Source organism: Hemitrygon akajei, chromosome 23 (assembly GCF_048418815.1).
Source record: "Hemitrygon akajei chromosome 23, sHemAka1.3, whole genome shotgun sequence".
NCBI classification, from domain to species: domain Eukaryota; kingdom Metazoa; phylum Chordata; class Chondrichthyes; order Myliobatiformes; family Dasyatidae; genus Hemitrygon; species Hemitrygon akajei.
In genome coordinates this window covers 23,727,875-23,748,955 of record NC_133146.1, presented here as the reverse complement: position 1 = coordinate 23,748,955, position 21,081 = coordinate 23,727,875, and the positions used below count along the sequence as shown (strand labels likewise).

At 42.2% G+C, this 21,081-nt stretch overlaps 2 protein-coding genes across 9 annotated transcripts in view; one reads left to right on the top strand and one right to left on the bottom strand.

Annotated features, from left to right (window-relative positions):
- The window catches only part of LOC140715275 (catenin alpha-3-like), a 1,577,100-nt gene that overhangs the window by 1,056,153 nt on the left and 499,866 nt on the right, over window positions 1-21,081 (bottom strand). Inside the window, exon 8 of one of the 7 annotated variants that reach the window (XM_073027224.1) lies at window positions 8,522-8,708. The exons of the other annotated variants lie outside the window; for them this stretch is intronic. Coding sequence (XP_072883325.1) covers window positions 8,652-8,708 — 57 coding nt within the window. The 3' untranslated portion in view covers window positions 8,522-8,651. Of the gene's footprint in view, window positions 1-8,521; window positions 8,709-21,081 lie in introns of those variants that run through there. 7 annotated transcript variants of the gene reach the window in all.
- LOC140715276 (leucine-rich repeat transmembrane neuronal protein 3-like) overlaps window positions 1-21,081 on the top strand; it is a 323,270-nt gene that overhangs the window by 186,817 nt on the left and 115,372 nt on the right. The window lies entirely within an intron of this gene.

The window sequence follows — 21,081 nt, the reverse complement described above, 5'->3', positions numbered from 1 at the left end:
AAATCCAGCACCTCAAGGAGGTGACTGCCTTCTTAAAGGCAATTAGTGATGGGTATTACCGGCTGGAATTGCTTGTGACATCCATGTCCCATCAATGAATAATAATCATCACAGTGTTTAAGGTATTGTACCTGCAGGATATTACAAAGTAGATGGAAAAAATTTCTCCCAAACTGCCATTTTAAATTTCTACATAATTTTATACGCATCTATAAATTTCCTCTTAACCTTGTCTACTCAAGGGAACTATTGCAGGTACTGTTATTCCATCACAAAGCTGAATCCCTTTGATTATGGTCACATTCTCATACCTTTCCTTTGCTGATTTAACATCTGTCCTAAAGGGCAGTGGTCAGATCAAATGTAATGACTAGTGTCATATAGTTTGGGAACAAATATGTGGCTGACTGTGCTGAAAGGGACAGGTTCTTCCAGCACACCAACTTTCAAATTTAACTTGAGTAAAGACCCCGGAGGGCACAGTTTGAAAACTTGATTCTGTCCTTTGCTCAGTTTCAGCAATATTTTCTTGGGTCCTTCGGCTTAACTGTGTAATCACCAGCTTCATTGTGTTTCACTTTTTAGAGCGATTCTAGGCAACACCTTGTCCACAGAATATGTGGGTTTCCTTTCCATCAATGTACCACTGTGCAGATTTATATAAAGACCATTGTACAGATGTGGACAATATCCCTGGATATCTGCTATGATATCTTTACCTTGTGGCTCCCCGAATTCTGTGCAACTTACAACAGCATTATCAGCTAGCTGTGAGTGTTGCTCCAAGAAAACGTGGCTGTAGACTCTCGTGAGAAACTCAGTCAACCACTCCCAGAGTTTCAAGTTCCTAGGTGTGAATGCCACCACTAGGCTGTCCTGGTCCAACCATTTTGATGTCATGGCCATGAAACCTCCCCAGTGCCTCTACTTCCTTAGGAGACCAAAGAAATTCGGCATGTCCCCACCCACCTTACCAATTTTTATCAAAGCACCATTGAAAGTATTCTGTCTGGATACATAACCAGGTGATATGGCAACTGATCTGTGTGTTCTCACAAGAAACTGCAGAGGACTGTGGACTTATCTCAGCACATCACAGGAACCAGCCTCCCCTCTATGGACTCTATCTACGCTTCTTGCTGCCTCAGCATAAAGCAGCCAACGTATCAAAGACCCCACCCACCCTGGGCATTTTGTCTTTTCCCTTCTCCCATTTGGCAGAAGATACAAAAGCCTGAAAGCACGAGCCATCAGGCTAAAAGACAGCACACCTGGCCTTTCAAAATACCTTGTTATGGCCTTGCTCTTTACCATTTACCTGTGCTGTACTTTTTTTCATAAACACAAGAGCTTCTGCAGATGCTGGGAATCTAAAACAACACACACAAAATGCTGGAGGTACGCAGCAGGTCGGACAGCACCTATAGAAATGAATGCACAGTCGACGTTTCGGGCCAAGACCCTTCATCAGGACAGTTCATCCTGCTTTGCCATTTGAAAAGCAGTAACCAACTGTCAAGCAGTGAAAGTAACAGAAACAATATTTATGTGGGGATGTGTTATTCTAACAATGTGTGACAAACCCATGTGCATCTATTCATCCTCACCATCCAGCTACAAACCTTTATCTTTCAAAGCTTCTGACTGTTCAACAAGGTAGGCACAGGAAGGTGGCTGTGATACTTTGGACTGAATACCTCTGGGTTTTGAAGATTGAGGCCCTCTCTCAGGCAAATGCTGGGCCAGACTTGAACAAATGCCCTCTGCTCACCTCGATCTCTAGCTGTTCCATACTTGTGTCAATAGTTTGGGTAGATAAATAGTGAGGACCAATTGCTCCCAAAACTGGATTATGTCATTGCTAGATTACAGGGTGGTGTCAATACGGGTAAAATTTGATTCGAAGTCCTTCATTAGCTATGGGGAGAACCTTGGGCAGCCACACCAGTTGGAGGTGAACCAGACTGGGAGAGACGGTTAAGCTGAAAACAGGGTAGACAGAAACGCAGACAGTCCTGAGGATTCAGCAAACATGAAATAATCCGTTTCATTTCTCTCTGAGGCCTTCAGCCAAACTAAAATCAGTGCATTTCCATATTTTCATTATATCTCCCTGAGCTGCTGAATGGATCGTGTTTTTGGATTTCTTCAGGCGGTGGGGGATAGGGCAGTAGTCAGCCTCAGAATGGCTGTAACACAGCACAGCAATAAATAGGAGAACTGAGCAGAGTCAGGACTGAGTTGTTTGCACTTGAATGGGTGCAGGCCAATTGGCTGTGTTCTGCTCTGCTCAAGGTAATAACATTGGGATCATTGCTACTGGGAAACCGCTGTTAAAACATTTCCTCCCGAAAATGATTCTCAAAGCACTTTCTTTCCATAAAAATGGCTTTCATCATTATTACAGATACTATACAAAACCTGATTAATCTTCCTGTATTTTGATTAGGACACGTTCTCACTTCCATGAAGTTCGTTTCACTTGGCAGTAAAATAACATCTTTCAAAGTCTCTATTTAAGAGAAATGCCATTACAACCTCCATTATATTTTCTATGGCTCAAAATCTAATTGCTTTTCTCTTTACAGCCCTCCTAATACACCAAGTTAATTTTATTCACTACTTTTTAAATTCCTATATATTACAGTCAGGTGTCAACTTAAAGCAAACTGATAATAGGGAGCAGATGTAATAGTTATTGTGGAATCATTGGTTTGACAGCTATAGACTAATACCTCGGCACCATTACTTGTCTACAACTGGTTTATAGGGCATCATCTATAGCCTAAAATAAAATCTTTGCCTGAAGCACACCAATCATTGTATCTCAGGGTTGATCAGATTGAATTTGTGTGAGGTCTGAGTGGCGGTTTAGTTCCATTTTTAGCTTTTTTTCTTCTTTTTGGGAATTAGCAGATGTTCTGCCACTTGTCCTTTGAGTAGGTTGCCAACGTCAGAATGGGTGAAATGAAGCAAAACAATAAATAAGAAACTGAGCCGAGATCAGACCTTTTAGCAGGTGAAGCTGGAAGAATTCACAGACTGGGAAGTTATAGAATGAGGGTGAGCGACTTTAAGCCCCTGTGTGTCATCTCTCCATTGGTCACTTTGAGGCAAACATGAGGAAGGCATTCTGGTGTCTTTACTTCATTAGGAGCTTGAGATTTACTACGGAACCAAAGACCCTTGCAAATTTCTATAGATGTATGGTGGAGAGCATTTTGACTGTCTGCATTATGGTTCAATATGGAGGCTCCAACAAGAGGCTGCAGAGGGCTATAGACTCAGCCAGCTCCATCTCAAGCACAGCTCTCCCCGCTATGAAGGAAGTCTACAAGAGGCTGTGCCTCAAGAAAGCCACATAAGACATAGGAGCGGTATCAGGCTATTCGGCCCATCAAATCTTTTCTACTATTTAATCACTGCTGGTTTATTATCCCTCTCAACCCCATTCTCCTGCTTTCTCCCTGTAACATAAGATGCCCCTGTAAATTAAACTCCACCTCAAAGGTACCCAATGGCTTGGGCTCCACAGCCAACTGAGGCAATGAATTCCGCAGGTTCACCATCCTCTGGCTTAAGAAATTCTACCTGATCTCCGTTCTAAAGGCACATCCTTGTTTCCTGTGGTTGAACCCTGTGGTCCTAGACTCCCCCAGTATTGGAAACATCCTCAACAAATGCACTCTATCTAAGCCTCTCAATATTTAGTAGGTTTCAATGACGTTGCCTCTCTTTCTTCTAAATTCAAGCAAGAATAGGCTCAGAGCCATCAAACATTCATCATACATTAACCATTTCATCCCTGATATAATTCACATGACCCTCCTCTGGTCTCTCTCCAATGCCAGCAAATCCTTTCTTAGATAATATGGCCTAAAACTCCTCACAATGCTCCAAATGCAGTCTGGACAATACCTTATAAAGCCTCAGCTTTATATCCTTTCTTTTACATTCTGCTACTCATTAAGGATCCTGGGACATTTCCTCTTCTCGTTATTATGGTCAGGGAGGAGGTACAGGAGCCGGGAGGCCCACACTCAGTGATTCAGGAACAGCTTCTTCCCGTCCATCATCAGATTTCAGTCCACGAACCTATGAACACTATCTTACTATTCTTTTTTTTTTTGCACTATTTATTAATTTTGTAAAATATAGTAATTTCATGTTTTTGCAGTGTACTGCTGCCAAAACAACAAATTTCATGTTGTTTAAGATGGTGATAATATACCTGATTCTGTTTCTGATAGAACAGCACAGCACACAAATATCTCCTCCAGTCACAATGTTGTGATGAACGCACTAAACTAGTGATTAAGCCCCTACAAAACTAATTAATTCTGCCTACATAATGTCCAGATCCCTCCATAACTTGCACATTTATCTGCCTCTCAAAAATCTCCTTCATATTTGCCTCCATTACTGTCAGCACATTCCAGGCACTCACCACTCTCTCTATAAAATATTTCCACAACATACCTCAAACGCATGCTCTCTAGTTTGAGGCATTTTCACCCTGGAAAACATACCAGCCATCTTTCTACACTCAGTGGCCACTTTGCTAGCTATCTCCTGTCCCTAATAAAGTTGCCACTGGATGTGTGTGCTTGGTCTTCCCCATCTCCCCCAGGTGATGCCTATCCACCTCAAGCTTCCACATGTTGTACATACAGAGGTGCTCTTCTGCACCACTGTTGTAGCACGTGGTTATTTGAATTACTGTTACCTTCCTGTCAGTTTGAACCAGTCTGACAATTCTTCTCTGACCTCTCCCATTAGCAAGGCATTTTCGCCCACAGAACTGCCGCTCACTGGAAGTTTTTTTTTTCTGTTTTTGCGCCATTCTCCGTAAATGCTTGAGTCTGTTGTGTGTGACTGCCGGACAGCAGAGATACATACATCAGGATGCTCTGTACCGACTACAGCTCGGCATTTAATACTATCATCCCCTCAAAGCTGATCATTAGGTTTAAAGCCATTGGCGTCAATACCACCTTGTGCAATTGCATCCTCAATTTCCTCACTTGCAGACCCCAGTCAGTTTGGATTGGCAACAACATCTCCTCCACAACCACCATCAGCACAGGTGCACCACAAGGCTGTGTGCTCAGCCCCTTGCTCCAATGCCATATTTAAGTTTGTTGACAACACCACTGTCATAGGCTGAATCAAAGGTGGTGACAAATCAGCAAGTGGGAGGGAGATTAAAAATCTGGCTGACTGGTGCCACAACAACAACCTCTTACTCAATGTCAGCAAGATGACGGAGCTGATTATTGACTTCAGGAGGAGGAAAATGGAGGTCCATGAACCAGTCTTCATTGGGGATCAGAGGTGGAGGTTAAATTCCTCTGTGTTATCATTTCAGCGCCTCCATTTCCTATCTAAAACTTTGCCAAACTTCTGGAGATGTGTAGTGGAGGGTACACTGACTGGCTTCATTACAGCCTGGTATGGAAACACTAATGCCCTTGAACAGAAAATGCTACAAGATGTAATGGATACGACCCACTTCATCATGGGTAAAGCCATCCCACCATTGAGCATATCTACACGAAGCTTTGTCATGGGAAAGAAGCATCCATCATCAGGGTCCTCATCGCTCAGGTCATGCTCCCTTCTTGTTGGTGCTGTCAGGAAGAAGGTTTAAGAGCCTCAGGACTACTTCACAAGGTTCCCATCACTGAACTATTCTCACAACCTATTGACTCATAAATAATATTTGTGTAAATCTCTAGAAAGCCACAATAATAAACACCACCAGAATAGTCTGAAAGTTCCAAGAAATTGGGAATTGACTGTGCTTCCTAGGCCTGTACCTCAGATTTTACCAGCCTAAGCTGCAAAAACATAAAAATACATATCAAGAACACAAGATGTCAAGTCCTTAAAAGTGAGTCTGTTGGTTGTGGTATCAATGTGTTGGGGTGAATGAAGTTATTCCTTCTAGTTCAAGAGCCTGATGGTTCAGGGGTAATAACTGTTCCTGAACCTGGTGGTGTGGGACTTGAGGCTCCTGTGCCTCCTAAATGAAGCAAGAAGAGATCATGGCCTGGGTGTTTGGGGTCCTTGAAAATGGATGCTGCTTTCCCGCAACAGCGCTCCTTGTGAATGTGCTCAGTGATGGGGAGGGCTGTACCTGCGATGGACTGGGCTGTATCCACTAATTTTGTAGATTTTCCCATATCAGCCTGTGATGCAACCAGTCAGTATCCTCTCCACCTGGCACCCATGAAGCTTATCGAAGTATTAGTTGAACATGCTGAATATTCACAAGCTTCTAAGAAAGCAGAATCACTGCTGTGACTTCTTAGTAATGCCATGTGCTGGATCCAGGACAGATCCTCTGAAGTTCAGATCGGGCGTTCAAAGTTCAATGTAAATTTATTAACAAATTATGTATATGTCACCATACACTACTTTTAGATTTATTTTCCTGTGCATTTACAGGAAAATTAAGAACTTCAACCGCCCAAGAGGACCACAGCCTTGTCGTGGTTTGGAGGCTTGCATACCTCAAAGACCTAGAGGGCTACGCTGGCTCTTGGTAGGGTCATCCATGCTGAACAGGTCAAAGGGTAGAGGGCAGACTGAAAATGGTCCACTGGTCCTCCATCTTTGGGGGCTCAACTCAGGACTAACAACCCTGACTGATAAACCAGAATTGTTACGGAAACAGCAATGAAGAATCCTTCTGCATCTAAATGCGATGGTAATCCTGAGTCTCCACCTGGGATTCATATGACTGACAGGAGTGAAAACCGAGAGGAAGCTACTGACATGATAAAGGAAGCCCTGAACACTGCCAGAGATGGAGGACCTTCATTGCTGCCCCAAACACCAGCGGCGTAATGGGCAGTAAATGAAAGAAATACAGCAGAGTTTATTAAATCTTTATATAACAAACGCAGACATCCAATGTGCAAAAGAGGACAAATCTTGCCAATAATAATTTTTTTTAAGTGCAGATAAATAATACTGAGAGCATGAGTTGTGGAGTCCTTGTATGGGAATCTGCAGGTTGTGAAATCTGTTCAGAGTTGTGGTGAGTGAGGTTATCTACTCCAGTTCAGGAACTTAATGGTTGTAGGGTAATAGTGTTCCCGAACGTCATGGATCCTAAGGTTCCTTTACCTCCTGTCTGATGGTAGTAGTGAGAAGAGTCCATGGCCTGGGTAGTGGGGGGGTTTAATGATGGATACTACTTTCTTGTGGCAGTATTGATCTGATGCAGTCCCAATGGCAGTTACGGACGCTGGGTGGACATTCCCAGCAGGGAATGCATTGATATGGGAATTCTCATTCATAATTTTCAAGCTATCCCAGTAGGTGAGCGTGTGCTGGGAGTAGATTTCATGAAATCAGGCTGATAATGCAGTCACTGCACTCTCACTACAACCTTTGTTCAGAGTCAAGTAGTCATTCGAGGGGTGCCTCAGAGAGGGGCCCCAAAACAATCTATGTTAATGACAGAGATGAAAGGGACTAAACACGTTGTCGCCAAATTTGCTAACAGCACAGAAGCAGGAGGAAAGCAAGCAGAGTGGAGGATACTACTGTGGATGGAGTGCAAAGCCAAAGATGTTTTCCTACAGTGAAAATAGCTAATATGACATTATGGTGATTTGGAGAAAAGTATGGGGAGGGTGTCTGAAATAAGATTTTTACACATGGAATAGATGCATGGAAAGAAAAATTGAGGACTATGCAGAAGGGAAGAGTTAGATTAATCTTAGAATAGGTTAAAAAGTTGGCACAACATTGTGAGCCAAAGGGCTTGTACTATAATGTTCTATGTTGTATTAAGGTGGCAATTAGAAGGAATTTCCACTTCCTAAAGTGGTGAATCTTTAGAATTCTTTAGGCCAAAGAACTAGTCTCTCTTCTGTCTCTTATGTTCTTATGATTTTTTTCCCTTCCTCCTTTTCATGGTGTGATTATTATTGCCATGATAAGGACACAGCAGTCAAGTCAAGTCAACTTTTATTGTCATTTTGACCATAACTGCTGGTACAGTACATAGTGAAAATGAGACAATGTTTTTCAGGACCATGGTTTACATGACACAGTACAAAAACTAGACTGAACTACGTAATAAAAAAAGCAGAGAAAGCTATACTAGACTACAGACCTACACTGGACTGCATGAAGTGCACAAAAACAGTGCAGGCATTACAATAAATAATAAACAGGACAATAGGGCAAGGTGTCAGTCCAGGCTTCGGATTTTGAGGAGTCTGATAGCTTGGGGGAAGAAACTGTTATATAGTCTGGTCGTAAGAGCCCGAATGCTTCGGAGCCTTTTCCCAGACGGCAGGAGGGAGAAGAGATTGTATGACGGGTGCATGGGGTCCTACATAATGCTGTTTCCTTTGCGGATGCAGCGTGTAGTGTAAATGTCCGTGATGGAGGGAAGAGAGACCCCGATGATCTTCTCATCCGAGATGGTACAATGTCCAAACCAGGCAGTGATGCAGCTGCTCAGGATGCTCTCAGTACAACCCCTGTAGAATGTGATGAGGATGGGGAGTGGGAGATGGACTTTCCTCAGCCTTCGCAGAAAGTAGAGTCATGCAACCTCTTGGTACTATATTACAGTCATCATTTCCTCTGATCTCATTGAAGTGTTTAGATGCAAGGATGGTTTTAATCTATTCTCTGTTACTTCCTTTCCTGTCTTGTGTCCAATTCTCAGCTCTGGAAGACTGCTGCCAACATAAGTGATAAAAGCTTTACTTGTCAGTAAATGTTGACTGCACAGGGTGAAGAACACCAAGAGAAAACAGGAAAGTGTAAATACCAAAGAGTGAGCAAAAGGAAGCCTAATGACGTACCACCACACCCAATCCCAGAGATACTTTAATGATAAAAATCTTAATATCAAAAAATTTATTCTAAAATATCCCGATAGTTCAGTCCAGTAACTAAATAACACTGGCATTTTATGTTGCCATATTCTAAAGTAATGTTAGTCTTTAATTATGTGAATATATATGTTTAGAAATAAACTAGAATTGTTTTATTTAGGATATTTTAAGCAAGGGAATAAACAACTCCTGACTGTGATTCCTTCATTCTTTTATTCAGAATTTACAGCACAGAAAGAGTCTGTTTGGTCCAAGTGACCTGAACTCTTCCCAACTCATCAAGAATCTCTTCTATTTCATTCCCCATGATTTCCTCCTGAAGTTAAATAGTAGCTGAGCTATGCACATAGTCTTGTTTTTGATTCTCAGCTGGGCTCAAGGTAGAAGAGCAGCAATTAGTCTTCATCCCCTGGCTAAGGATAGGGAAATTGGTTAGTGCCCTTGCTACTAATGTATGTCAAAGTGTGCGACTGTCTGGGGAGAAGAGAATTGCTTTTGGCTGCAATACATTTCAAGTCTGCGCTCTGTCTAATCTAAGTTGACTCCAATTGGTAAATGTTTACAAGTCAGAGGTCCCTATGCAGAGCTTCTGCTGTGGTGAGTTCTTTCCGTTGATCAGTCTGCCTCTAAGATGTGAGTGGTCCTAACGCTGAAGGGGTTTGCTGAGGTCAAAGCACATGTCTGTGAGAGGGAAAATTCCAATTCAGTTCCAATCAACAAGAGGGGTTGAACTTCGAGACTTTATGTCACATTGATGCCTGTAGAGGAAAATCCACATGCTGTAAACTCATCAGGAAGAACAAATTACCAAGCATTGAACTATGTGTCTGCCATCCTTCAGTACTGAGCAAGGCAGACGTTTCTCATCCCTGGCTGAGAAGCTAGTTTCATGATTATATTTACCACACCAATGAGCTTTCCGAGTTTGCATCTTAGGGCTTTGTAGGTTGTCCAGAGAAAAATGGCTTTATTTGATGGTTCAGAAATAAAAATCCCAAGAGGGTTTGGTGTGTGAGTGCAGTGCTACATGATCTTTGTCAATATGGTTTTGAATTATTGTGAAACATGCACTTTAGAAAACAAGTTCTAGTTAGTTATAGGCAAGTATCATGTTGCAACTTAATAGATCTGTGTGGCTGCAAAAATCCTTCACAGGTGTAACACGTCTCAGCAGATTTATGATAGGCCAGTGATTCAGCTCCAGACTATGCATCCTGGTTGCCTTGATAGCCTTTGACAGGCTGCCTTTAAACTGTGTTTAACTGTCTCCAATAATCAGAGATGGTATCAACGGCTAAAATAATTGCAAAAATTAAAAATAAAAACATACTATTTAAGAAAAGCTTACGCACTCAGATACCCTTAATTAAAGAAAAATGCACAAAACATTTTCTTAAAGTTTTAGTAAATGTACCTTTTTAATCCAGTTTGATGACTTCATTATTTCCGACACCAGACATGGCTGGAGTAAAGGCCTGAGGTACTCTGTGTTTGACCAATAAGCTCGGGAGGTTTAAGACCAACTCCCTCAGACTTGTTAGTGAGTACAGTGGCGGAATGGAAAGTCAGATTACTCAGCATTTGAGCCCCAGATTATTTCTGTCATTACTTTTCCACATCTCTGTTGCCATGTGCAGGCACGAAAGTTGGAGATAAGCTGGTCCGTGAGGAGTATGTCACCAGTGCTCCAATGCATTTTGGGAATTGGAATAGGACACAACATCCATGGTCGAAGCTGACTGATGAAGGCCTCAATTGGTGTACTGGAAATTTGTAATACTACATCAGGAGTATTGTGCTCAATTCTAGTTGTCTCAATAAAGGAAGAATGTGTAAGCTTTAGGGAGGGTGCAGAGGGGATATAATGGGATGCTGCCTGGATTAGAGAGCAAGACTGATGGGAATAGTTTGAGAGAGCTTGGGGCTTTTCCCTTTGGAGCAAAGGAGGGTGAGAGGTGACTTGATAGAGATATACAAGATGATAAGAGGCATAGATTGAGTGGCTAGCCAAAGAGGTTTTCCCAGAGTGGAAATGGCTAATACCAGGGGGGCATGATTTTAATGTGATTGGAGAAAAATACAGGAGGGATGTCAAAGAAACGTTTTTTTTTAGAGAGTGGTGGGTGCACTTATTCATTATGCATTAAATGTAAAAGTACGTGAATGGCATACGTCATTATGGCACCACGCCATATGTAAATGCAGCACTAGAAGTAAAACTAAGTAGGCAAGTTATCCCGGCTCCCGCGTTTCTCTTTCAATTAGTTCCTGGGTTACAAAACATAACAGTGGCATCAAGGAAGTTTTAAAATGAACCCAAGGTGATGACCTACTTGTTGAAGCACAGCATGTTTTCTATCGGATGGGGACATCCTCATGTTAAATAAAAAAGCACAGAACTAGTTTCTTTGGAAAGGATGAAAGGTGTTTGGGTTTTAAAAAAAGGCAGAAAATGGACAAAATTCATGGGTTCATAAATAGTGAGTATTGGGTGATAATAATAAATTTAAAAAGCAGAATTGGCTGACTATATCGAAAAGATAGACAGATTAAATTGCACAACAGATAACTTTATCATATACAGTACTGATACTGAATGAATTGAGCAGTATTTTGAAGCAAATGAAATAGCCAATGCAAAACAAGTGCCAGTGTTGCAGGCTGCAATCCGTGGAAAAGCATACAGTTTGCTTCGATGTTTGACAGCTCCAACCAAGCAAGCAAAAATTAGCTTTGCTGATAACGCATTTAGAACTGAAACCGTTTTTGATTGCAGAGTGCTTTAGATTTCATAAGTGGAATCAAAAGGAAGGGGAGTCCACTTCAGCTTATGTGAATTTATGAAATTGTCTCAGCATTGTCAGTTCAGTTTTGGGCTTTATGATGCACTGAGAGATTGTTTAGTTTGTGGAATCTTACAGGAAAGCATTCAAAAATAGCACAACTCTCATCCTAAAAGCAGTTGAAATCGCTGTATCAATGTAAATAGTAGCCAGAGACAGAATTAAGTTGCAGTCCAGAATGAAAGTGAACATGAACAAAATTGCAATGTCTAAGCAGAAACCTGTCTAGCCCAACAAATAGTTTTACCATTGTGGCAGGGGCTCACATACACCAGACCAATGCAGGGTTAAAGGTGAAACTTGCAGAAAATGCCACAAAGTAGAAAACATAGGAAGAGCATGTCAGGCAGACAAAAATAAATAGATGTGCGGGGAAGAGAAAAAGATAAAATGTCAAGTTGTGATTTTAAAAAGAGCACTAATCTGCATTCCACAGATTTGAATAGCCTTGAGATTTACAATGTGAAAACTAACAAAGGCAAACAATATGCCTTACACCAGATGCGAATGGCAAATTAATTAAAATGGAATTGGACGGTGACTTGGCTGTGCCAGTCATTACACAAAATGCGTTTGAACAACATTACAAATATACTGAACTAAAGCCTGCAGATATCCAACTAAGAACTTATACTGGAGAAGAGATAACTCCTGCAGGAATGACATTTGTGACAGTGAAATACAACAACAAGACACATTGGGCTTGTACGTGGTAAAACAGGAGAGCCACCATTGTGGTGTTGCAATTAGCTGGGACAACTGCAACTTGATTGGAGATCCGTCCACCATGTGCATGCCACATCTCCTGCAAAAGAGTCAACTGAAAGTGAATTAAGAAAGGTACTGGATGATGCCACAGCAGTGTTCAAGGATGGCATTGGAAAACTCAAGCATATCAAGCATAAAATAGTGTTAAGTGAAAATGCCACACATAAGTTTTACAAAGCTAATCTGGTTCTTTATACCATCCATGACAGAGTAGCCAGTGAGCTAGATCACTTGGAGGCTGAAGGAATTCTTTCAAAGTTTGAATGAAGCCCATGGACACTACCAGTGGTCCCAGTAGCCAAGAAGGATGGGTCTATCAGGATTTGTGATGTTTAAGTTCACCATCAACCCAGTGGTGAAAGTAGATCAATACCTGCTGCCCAGGATAAAGGATGTCTTTGCAAATCTTTCTGAAAGGAAACAGTTCAGCAAAGTGGACTTAGCTGAGGCCTACTTGCAGATTGAGATGGAAAAAAGAATCTGAAGTGTTTCTCAACATAAACACTCACAAAGGGTTTTATCGCTATAATAGGCTTATTTTTGGAGCAGCATCTGCACCCGCACTCTGGCAGAAAGTAACGGAGCAGGTGCTGCAAGTCTGATCAGACACTCCATATTACCTGGATAACGTCATTGTTACAAGTGAGGATTACAAGGAACATCTCTAAAATCTCAAGACAGTGGTTAAAAATATTAGAAGATTATGGTCTCAGCATGATGCAACAAGTGTGAATTTCTTAAACCAAGCATCACTTATTGTGGTCACACCATTGACACAGAAGGATTTATGCAAGTGTGCTGAGAATATTCAAGCCATGGTGGATGACTCAAGGCCAAAGGATATGTCACAGTTGCAATCCTTTTGAGGATTTGTCAATTACTCTACCAGGTTCCTGCCAAACTTGGTTCAATCCTTTGAATTCATTACTGCAGATGGGGAAGAAATGGTAATGGACAACACAGTGCGAGGTGGCTTTCCAAAAGTTGAAGGAAATGATGATCTCAGACACTCTATGATCCACATTGACCAGTGAAGCTTGCTTGTGATACCTCGCCTTATGGTATAGGTGCAGTCATGTCACATGTTATGAGAGATGGAAGTGAACACCCCATAGCTTTGCATCATGGTCCCTTACTACTGCAGAGAAAAAAATGCACAAGTTGACAGAGAGACCTTGAGTCTGGTTTGTGATGTAAAATGTTTCCTCCAGTAATTGTATATAAGAGAGTTTACCCTCTAAACTGATCATCAACCACTGGTCCTGACGAAGGGTCTCGGCCCGAAACGTCGACAGCGCTTCTCCCTATAGATGCTGCCTGGCCTGCTGTGTTCCACCAGCATTTTGTGTGTGTTGTTGTTTGAATTTCCAGCATCTGCAGATTTCCTCGTATCAACCACTGGTGTCCATTTTCAATCCACAGATGTTCCACTAACAGCAGCAGCACAAGTGCAGAGATGGGCTCTGTTTTTAGAGGATACAATGACAAGATCAAATTAAACAGGACAACAAATCATGGAAATGTTGATGGATTGTTCCACTTTTCCTTGGAAAAGGAAATACCTGAAAAATTGACAAAAGAAGACACTCCTCTTGACTATTCTCCCTAATGCAAATCACGGCAGAGATGATCCAAAGTGAAACCAGAAAAGACCCCCACACTGTCTCAGGTCTACATGGCCACCCAAAATGGCTGGAGTCTGCAGCAGAAATTCCAGTTCTCCCATTTTTACCAGTGCCGAGATGAACTTGCCCTTGATGGGGGTTGCCTTATGTGGGGAGTGAAAGCTGCTGTACTAACATCTGAGCTGAGAGATGAAAGCTAAAGTGTTGAAAGAGCTACGTTGGCTTGAAGCTTATTCTGGTTGCCTGGGATAGATCAGCAAATCGAGCGGCTTTCCATGCATTGTTTGGAATGCCACCATGTCCGGAAGATACCAAGGGCAGCATCTCTCCATCCCTGGGAATGGCCTGCATTGCCCTGGCAGATGATTCATGTGGATTTTGTCAGACCATTCATGGGCACAAGTTTCCTGGTAGTAGTGGATGCAGCTACAAAGTGGCCAGAGGTGGTCCCAATTGCCTCCACTACTGCCTTGCACACTGTTGATGTGTCAAGAAGTCCCTTCTTAAGGACTCATGTTCCAGAACACTTAGTCAGTGACAATGGACTGCAGTTTGTTGCAGTGCAGTTTCAGTCCTTTCTGAAATAAATTGAATAAGACATATAACATCATACCACCCAGACGCAAATGGCTTGTCAGAAAGATTTGTCCAGAGTCTAAAGAATGTACTGCACTAACACTGACCCAGAAACTCACCAATTTCCTCCTTGCAGCACACTCCACAACCAACAACTCACCTGGGTTTTCCATTGCAATTCACGCTTGGACCTGCTCAAACCCACTCTCAGGAGGAGTATGCAGGGCAAACAGCGGTGACAAATTGGTGGCTCCTCAGACAAGGAGATTTCATGCTGCACTCCTGGACAAGCAGTCCTGGCGACAGACTACAGAGGTGATCAAGGGTGGGTACTTGGAAAGATTAAGGGCAGAACTGGACCACTCTCCTACACAGTGAAGATTGCATCCATCTGTTTTCATCTGGAAACAGCGTATCAATCAGTTGAGGAAAGCAGGGTCAACTGTTAGATAAGAATGGAGCCCAGAACTGTCGGAACCACTTCCTGCAATCAAGACTTACACGCATAATCACCACGGAGGAGGAACCAGAACCTGAGATTTTTTTCACAGCCACATGTCTCACCTGCCAAGCAGAGTGACCCCCCTCCCCATGAAGGACATTCTCCCACAGAAGTAAGAAATCCCCCACAGCAATTAAATCGCTAGGCCTGAATGGGACAATTTAAAACTTACTATGCTCTACACCATGTTACATAAGTGAGTTGAGATGCATTCTATATTAAGTTGGAGTTTATAGCTAAGCAGGAAGGAGTGTAGTGTCTTTAGTATTTCAGTAATATTAAAATAATACTGTAAATAGATTGTATGATTAAGCATTCTTTGCTGATTACATAATTCGCTATGGGTTATATGTAAAAGTATATGAATGGCATACGGCATTACGCCACCATATCATACATGAGTGCCTCACTAAAAGTAAAATGAACTAAATAAATTATTCTGTACATTTTGTCCTGTTCTAGTTTCTAGAGATACAAACATAACAGAAATGATAGACTGAATGGCCTCTGTCTGTGTTGTAATTCCATGAACCTTTGACTTTGGTGCCTTGGAAGAAATGTGGAGGAGCACATTGTCTCTCTCTACAAGATTAGAAGACACCTCCCCCAGTGTGATTGTTCCCGTTAACAGACTCTGGCCACTGTGACAGCACACCCGGTTGGTGTTGAAGGTCAGGTTGACTTTCGCATTGTGATGGCACATGCGGTACTATCTTGGAAAGCCAGCAGAGTAAGGAATGTATTTCGAGCTGTTGGTGCTGTAAATAATTTTCATTCTGACTCAGCTGAAACAGTTCAGCTGAGTTTGAATGGCATGATGTTGCCGTGTTTATACCAGGAGATGCAAATTACACCCACTGTTTTCTCTTTCCATACCTGATCTGACACTGAATTCACCCACTCAAATTCGCCTCCTTACTCAAGTGTTTTCTTTGCTTATTGCTCAATTTAATTGGGTAAGCAAACAACCGATTGGCTGTTCTGTTTCCTGAAGCTCAGAGGGTGGGTATCCTGCAGTGAATGATTCATTTTCTGGCTCCTGAAAGCCTTTACACCATAAATTAGACACAAGCCTTTACACCATCAGTAGGACACAAGCCTTTACACCATAAATTGGACACAAGCCTTTACACCATAAATTGGACACAAGTCTTTATAGAATCCTCTCTATATGTTCAGGTGAGTGCAGCTCCAACAGTCAGGGCACTTGAAAACTGTATTACCATAGTGCTCTTCCTCTCTGGAATGGAGGCCAATTAATGAATTATTGTCTTCTGAAAGCATGCACTCAATTCAATCTGAACCCTTGGGGAAACTGCATATTGTGTGGAGTTGATAAAGGAGTGTTTTATGACTTTAAGAGTTATAGTGCATAATAGCACAGACACAAGCCCTTCAGCACATCTAGTCCTGTTATTCTACCAAGTTCCATCGACCTGCACCTGGACCATAGCCCTCTACAACCCTCCCATCCATGTAGTTATCCAGACTTTTCTTAAATATTGAAAATGAACCCACATCCACCGTTCTGTCAGTAGCTCTTTGAACACTCTCATCACCCTCAGAGTGAAGAAGTTCAACTTAAATATTTCCCCTTTCACCCTTAAACTATGACCTCTAGTTCCAGTCTCACCCAACCTCAGCGGAAAAAGCCATCATGCATTTGCTCTACCTATACCTCTCATAATTTAATATAGCTTTAACAAATCTCCCCCCCCCCCCCACCATTCTCCTACACTCCAGGGAATAAAGTCCTTATCTATTCAACCTTTCCCTGTAACTCAAGACCTCTTGTCCCAGCAACATCCTTGTAAATTTTCTCTGTACTTTCTCAATGCTATTGATATGTTTCTTGCAGGTCGGTGACCAGAACAGCAAACAATACTCCAAATTAGTATTCACCTATCTCTTATACAACCCTTTTAACTTTATCATCCCCCAAATGCAAACTAGCCATTATTCAGGAGCGGAGATATTCATGTACAATCAGATTTGTTAGCTCATTCAACCATCCAAACATCCTAATTGTTATCACTTGCTCTTTTAACATGCTCAAAGCTCTTTACTTCCTAGAGGTCAGGTTGTCCACTTAATTGGCACACCATCACCACCACCCCCCCCCCACCCCCCGGCAAGACATTCCATGCACTCACCACTCTGTGTAAAAGATTTACCTCTTGATATCCCTCTCTATACTTTCCTTCACTCACCTTAAAATTATACTCCCTTGTATTTATGCCCTGGGAAAAAGACTTTGGCTATGCACTCAATCTATGTCTTTTATCATCTTGTGCCCCCCTCTCAAATCACTTCTCATCCTTCTTCACTGCAGAGGGAAAGCCCTAGATCGCTCAACCTATCCTCATCAGGCATTCTCTATCTACTGATCTGGGCGCTGAGCTGATTAGAAGAGTTAGAGAGCAGCTTTGGGCTGGGTGGCGAAATCTAGGCCCAAAGCAAGTCACTGGGTGGCATGGTCTAGGCCCGGAACCTTTCGCTGCAGTGGTGCCTGGGTACAACCCACTGTTTAGACAATTTAAACGCTGGCCCAGATCGGACGGGAGAGCCAATTTCGCTCACTCTCTATGGTGTTCACTCCTCTCTCCAGAATGCTGGAGTCTTTCACTGTTCCATTGTTTGGTAAATTTATACACTGGCCCAGATAGACAGAAAAGACAGGGTGTTGGCATCCAGGGTGAAAGCCAATTTTGCTCATTCTCCACAATGATCGCTCCCCTCTCTGTATGGTGCTGAGGCTATGAAGACTGCCCCAGTTGTTGTGCTCCATGCCCGCTATTATGATGAACTGATAAGTGAGGCTTTGGGCCTGCTCCAGGCTGCTCTGGAGTCCGGATCAGGGGACTCAGGTTTGGTTCAGATTGTTGCTGTTGTTCGCTTCAACTCTTTGCATGATTTGCGTTTTTTTTTCTCTTACGTATCAGGTATTGGTCTTTTATTTGTATTTTTATTCTTTTTCTCTTTAAATTGGGTTCTTTCACGTTTCTTACTTTTTGGTCTCCTGTGAGCAAGCAAATCTGAAGGTTGTATCATTTGTACATTATTTGATAATGAATGTACTTGGAATCGAATCCTGGCAGCATCGTGGTAAATCTCCTCTGCACCCTCTCTAAAGCTTCCACGTCCTTACTATAATGAGAGGACCAGAATGAACACAATATTCCAAGTGCGGTCCAACCAGGATTTTTTTGGAAGTTCCAAAATGCAGCTGTACAAAAGCCAGGTGATTTTATCTGAAGGTCCTTCTACCTCCATCTTCTAGGGGCCCCATTCTCTCACTGGTCTTTTGACAGCTCTATGTCCTCCTGATGCACAGTTTCCCTGCACCAGTCAGAAAACAGACTCTTCTCGTCCTGACGAAGGGTCTCGGCCCGAAACGTCGACAGCGCTTCTGCCTATAGATGCTGCCAGGCCTGCTGCGTTCCACCAGCATTTTGTGTGTGTTGTTGCTTGAATTTCCAGCATCTGCAGATTTCCTCGTGTTTGCCTCTTCTTTACTTACTCAGGTGGCCCTCATTTCCTTAAAGCAGTGTTGTTTTGAGACTGGATTAAGATCCTGATGCAGGAGTTCAAATCTCCCATGCCAGCATGGGACTTAAAATTTAATTAAATAAAATCTTCAATACAAACCATCCATTGGTAATTGTGACTGTGAAACAGTCATTTAAAGAGCCATATAACTTATAAGTTATTGACCTTGCAGAAAGGAACCTTAGTCTGAATAAGGCATAACTCCTGCTCATCTGACTACATAATGAATGAAGTTAGAGTTCAGATTCTAGGTAACTCAAGACATTATTAATATGCAACAAAAAATAGGATGCTACAGTAGTGAAGGATACATAAGGATCTTCTTCTCTCCAGTATGATTCATTTATTAGATTATTTGCCTGTGGAAAATTGGATGCCGACTTGTACTCCCACCGGCCACATTAGTTTACTCCTAGAGACTCAAGTCCAATGAAAATCATCTCTAACCAAATCAACTTGAAGCAAAAAATAGACAGAAAAGGGTAAGCATTTAACACAGTCATCACCGAAAAAGAGCTGAGATCTCTAACCTCTCTTTGGACTCCGTAGCACTGAACCATATTCCACTGCCAAGCTCACACATGGTCAAGACTCCAGATGGGATCTCTATTTCCCATCATTTCTAATTTCTAAACAGTATTCTTGAAGCCTGCGACGTTACCGCCGGATCCTGCTTGCACTCTCTACTCTGGATCTGTACCCTTCCAAACTAAATCACCCTCACTAATCCCCTGTGAAACGAACCATTCGTCCTCAAGATTCCAAAAATCAAACTCAGTCATGTCCTGTAAGTAGGCCACTATGTGGTCCAGGCTCCAACCACCGTTTCACTTACATTTTGCTGATGTCCTGGGCCCAAAGCCTTTCCAATTGACTCAGCACTGTTAATGTGCTGTAATGAAGCCAGGTGGCATTGGTCAGGATTATGCACCATTTGAACCTCTTACAGATCCACAGAAATACAATAAATCACCTTTTAACCATGTCTATTTACTTATTATGACTAAGAGGGAGGCTATTCATCATTCAGGTTTATGCTCGCTCCCACCAGAGCAATTCCCTGCAGTCTTTATTTCGTCGTGGCCTGCAACTTCTCCCTCCCACATGCTTCTCACACCTCCCTACCCACGTTTGCCACTCACCAATTTAAGGGATACTTTGCTGTAGCCAGTAAACCTACCAGTATGTGTTTGGGATATAGGAAGAAATTGGGGCACATGAGTAAATCCACACGGTCAAAGAGAACATTTACAAATGGTATTGAGCTGATTTTCATGGCACCTGTACCTGCTGTACAAGTATGCCTGTGACGATGTCCACTGGATGTCCATGTCAAACCCAGTACTGGATGCAGTACCGTGAAGCGCTATGCCAACACGCCATAGATACCCTGAGAAAAGTACCTCCACTTCCTCACGACCACACTAATGGTCAACCATCCACGGGGCCTTTCTGGAGAAACAACAACGTATTCTCTGTGGTGTTAACGCCCTTAGTACAACGGACCAAACGCTCTGTAGATATAATGTTGCTTTGCTTTATGTTCATCAATACTGATTTACTCGTTCATTATGCTCCAATTTATCAGCCTCCTCTGTTTGCCAAACCTCCTACGTTAAGCCATCAACAAAGACTGAAACTGAGTTCCTGCTTAGTTCAATTTATCTTCCCCTGATTTCACAGGTACAGCACAGCTAATTATGTAATTCTTCCTATACATAGTAGAAGTGGAAACAAAATAACAAATAAGCAGATAGGATCCGATATTATCTTGCATCCTTAGGACGCAAAGTGCTTTGAATCTGAACCTGAATCATTTTTATATCACTGACATATGTTGTGAAATTTGTTGTGTTGTGGCAGCAGTACAGAGCAATACACAAAAATACTATAAATTACACGAAGAAATATGTACATATTAAGTAGCACAAAAAGAGAGCAAAAATATTCACTGTTTGGTTCATTATCCATTCAGAAATCTGATGGCGGAGGAGGTTTCTGTTTCTAAAACGTCGAATGTGTGTCTTTAGGCTCCTATATCTCCTGTCTGATGGTAACAAGGAAAAGAGGACATGTGCTGGATGGTGATGGACCTTAATGGTGGATGCCGCCTCTTTGAGGATGCCACCTTTTGAAGATGTCCTCGATAGCAGTATTGGATAACATGCAATAACAACCGTTTAAAGTACGTGTCGGAAAACCACTGTCAATTTGTGTGCCGTGAATTCCTTAAACTCGGAAAGACCAGATAATTTGTTTTGTTTAATTGATCAAAGAATTAATACCAGTTAGGACGTAGGGAAAGCTCTGTTCCTCTTTTTCAGAACAATGCAGTTGATTCTCTAAAATCC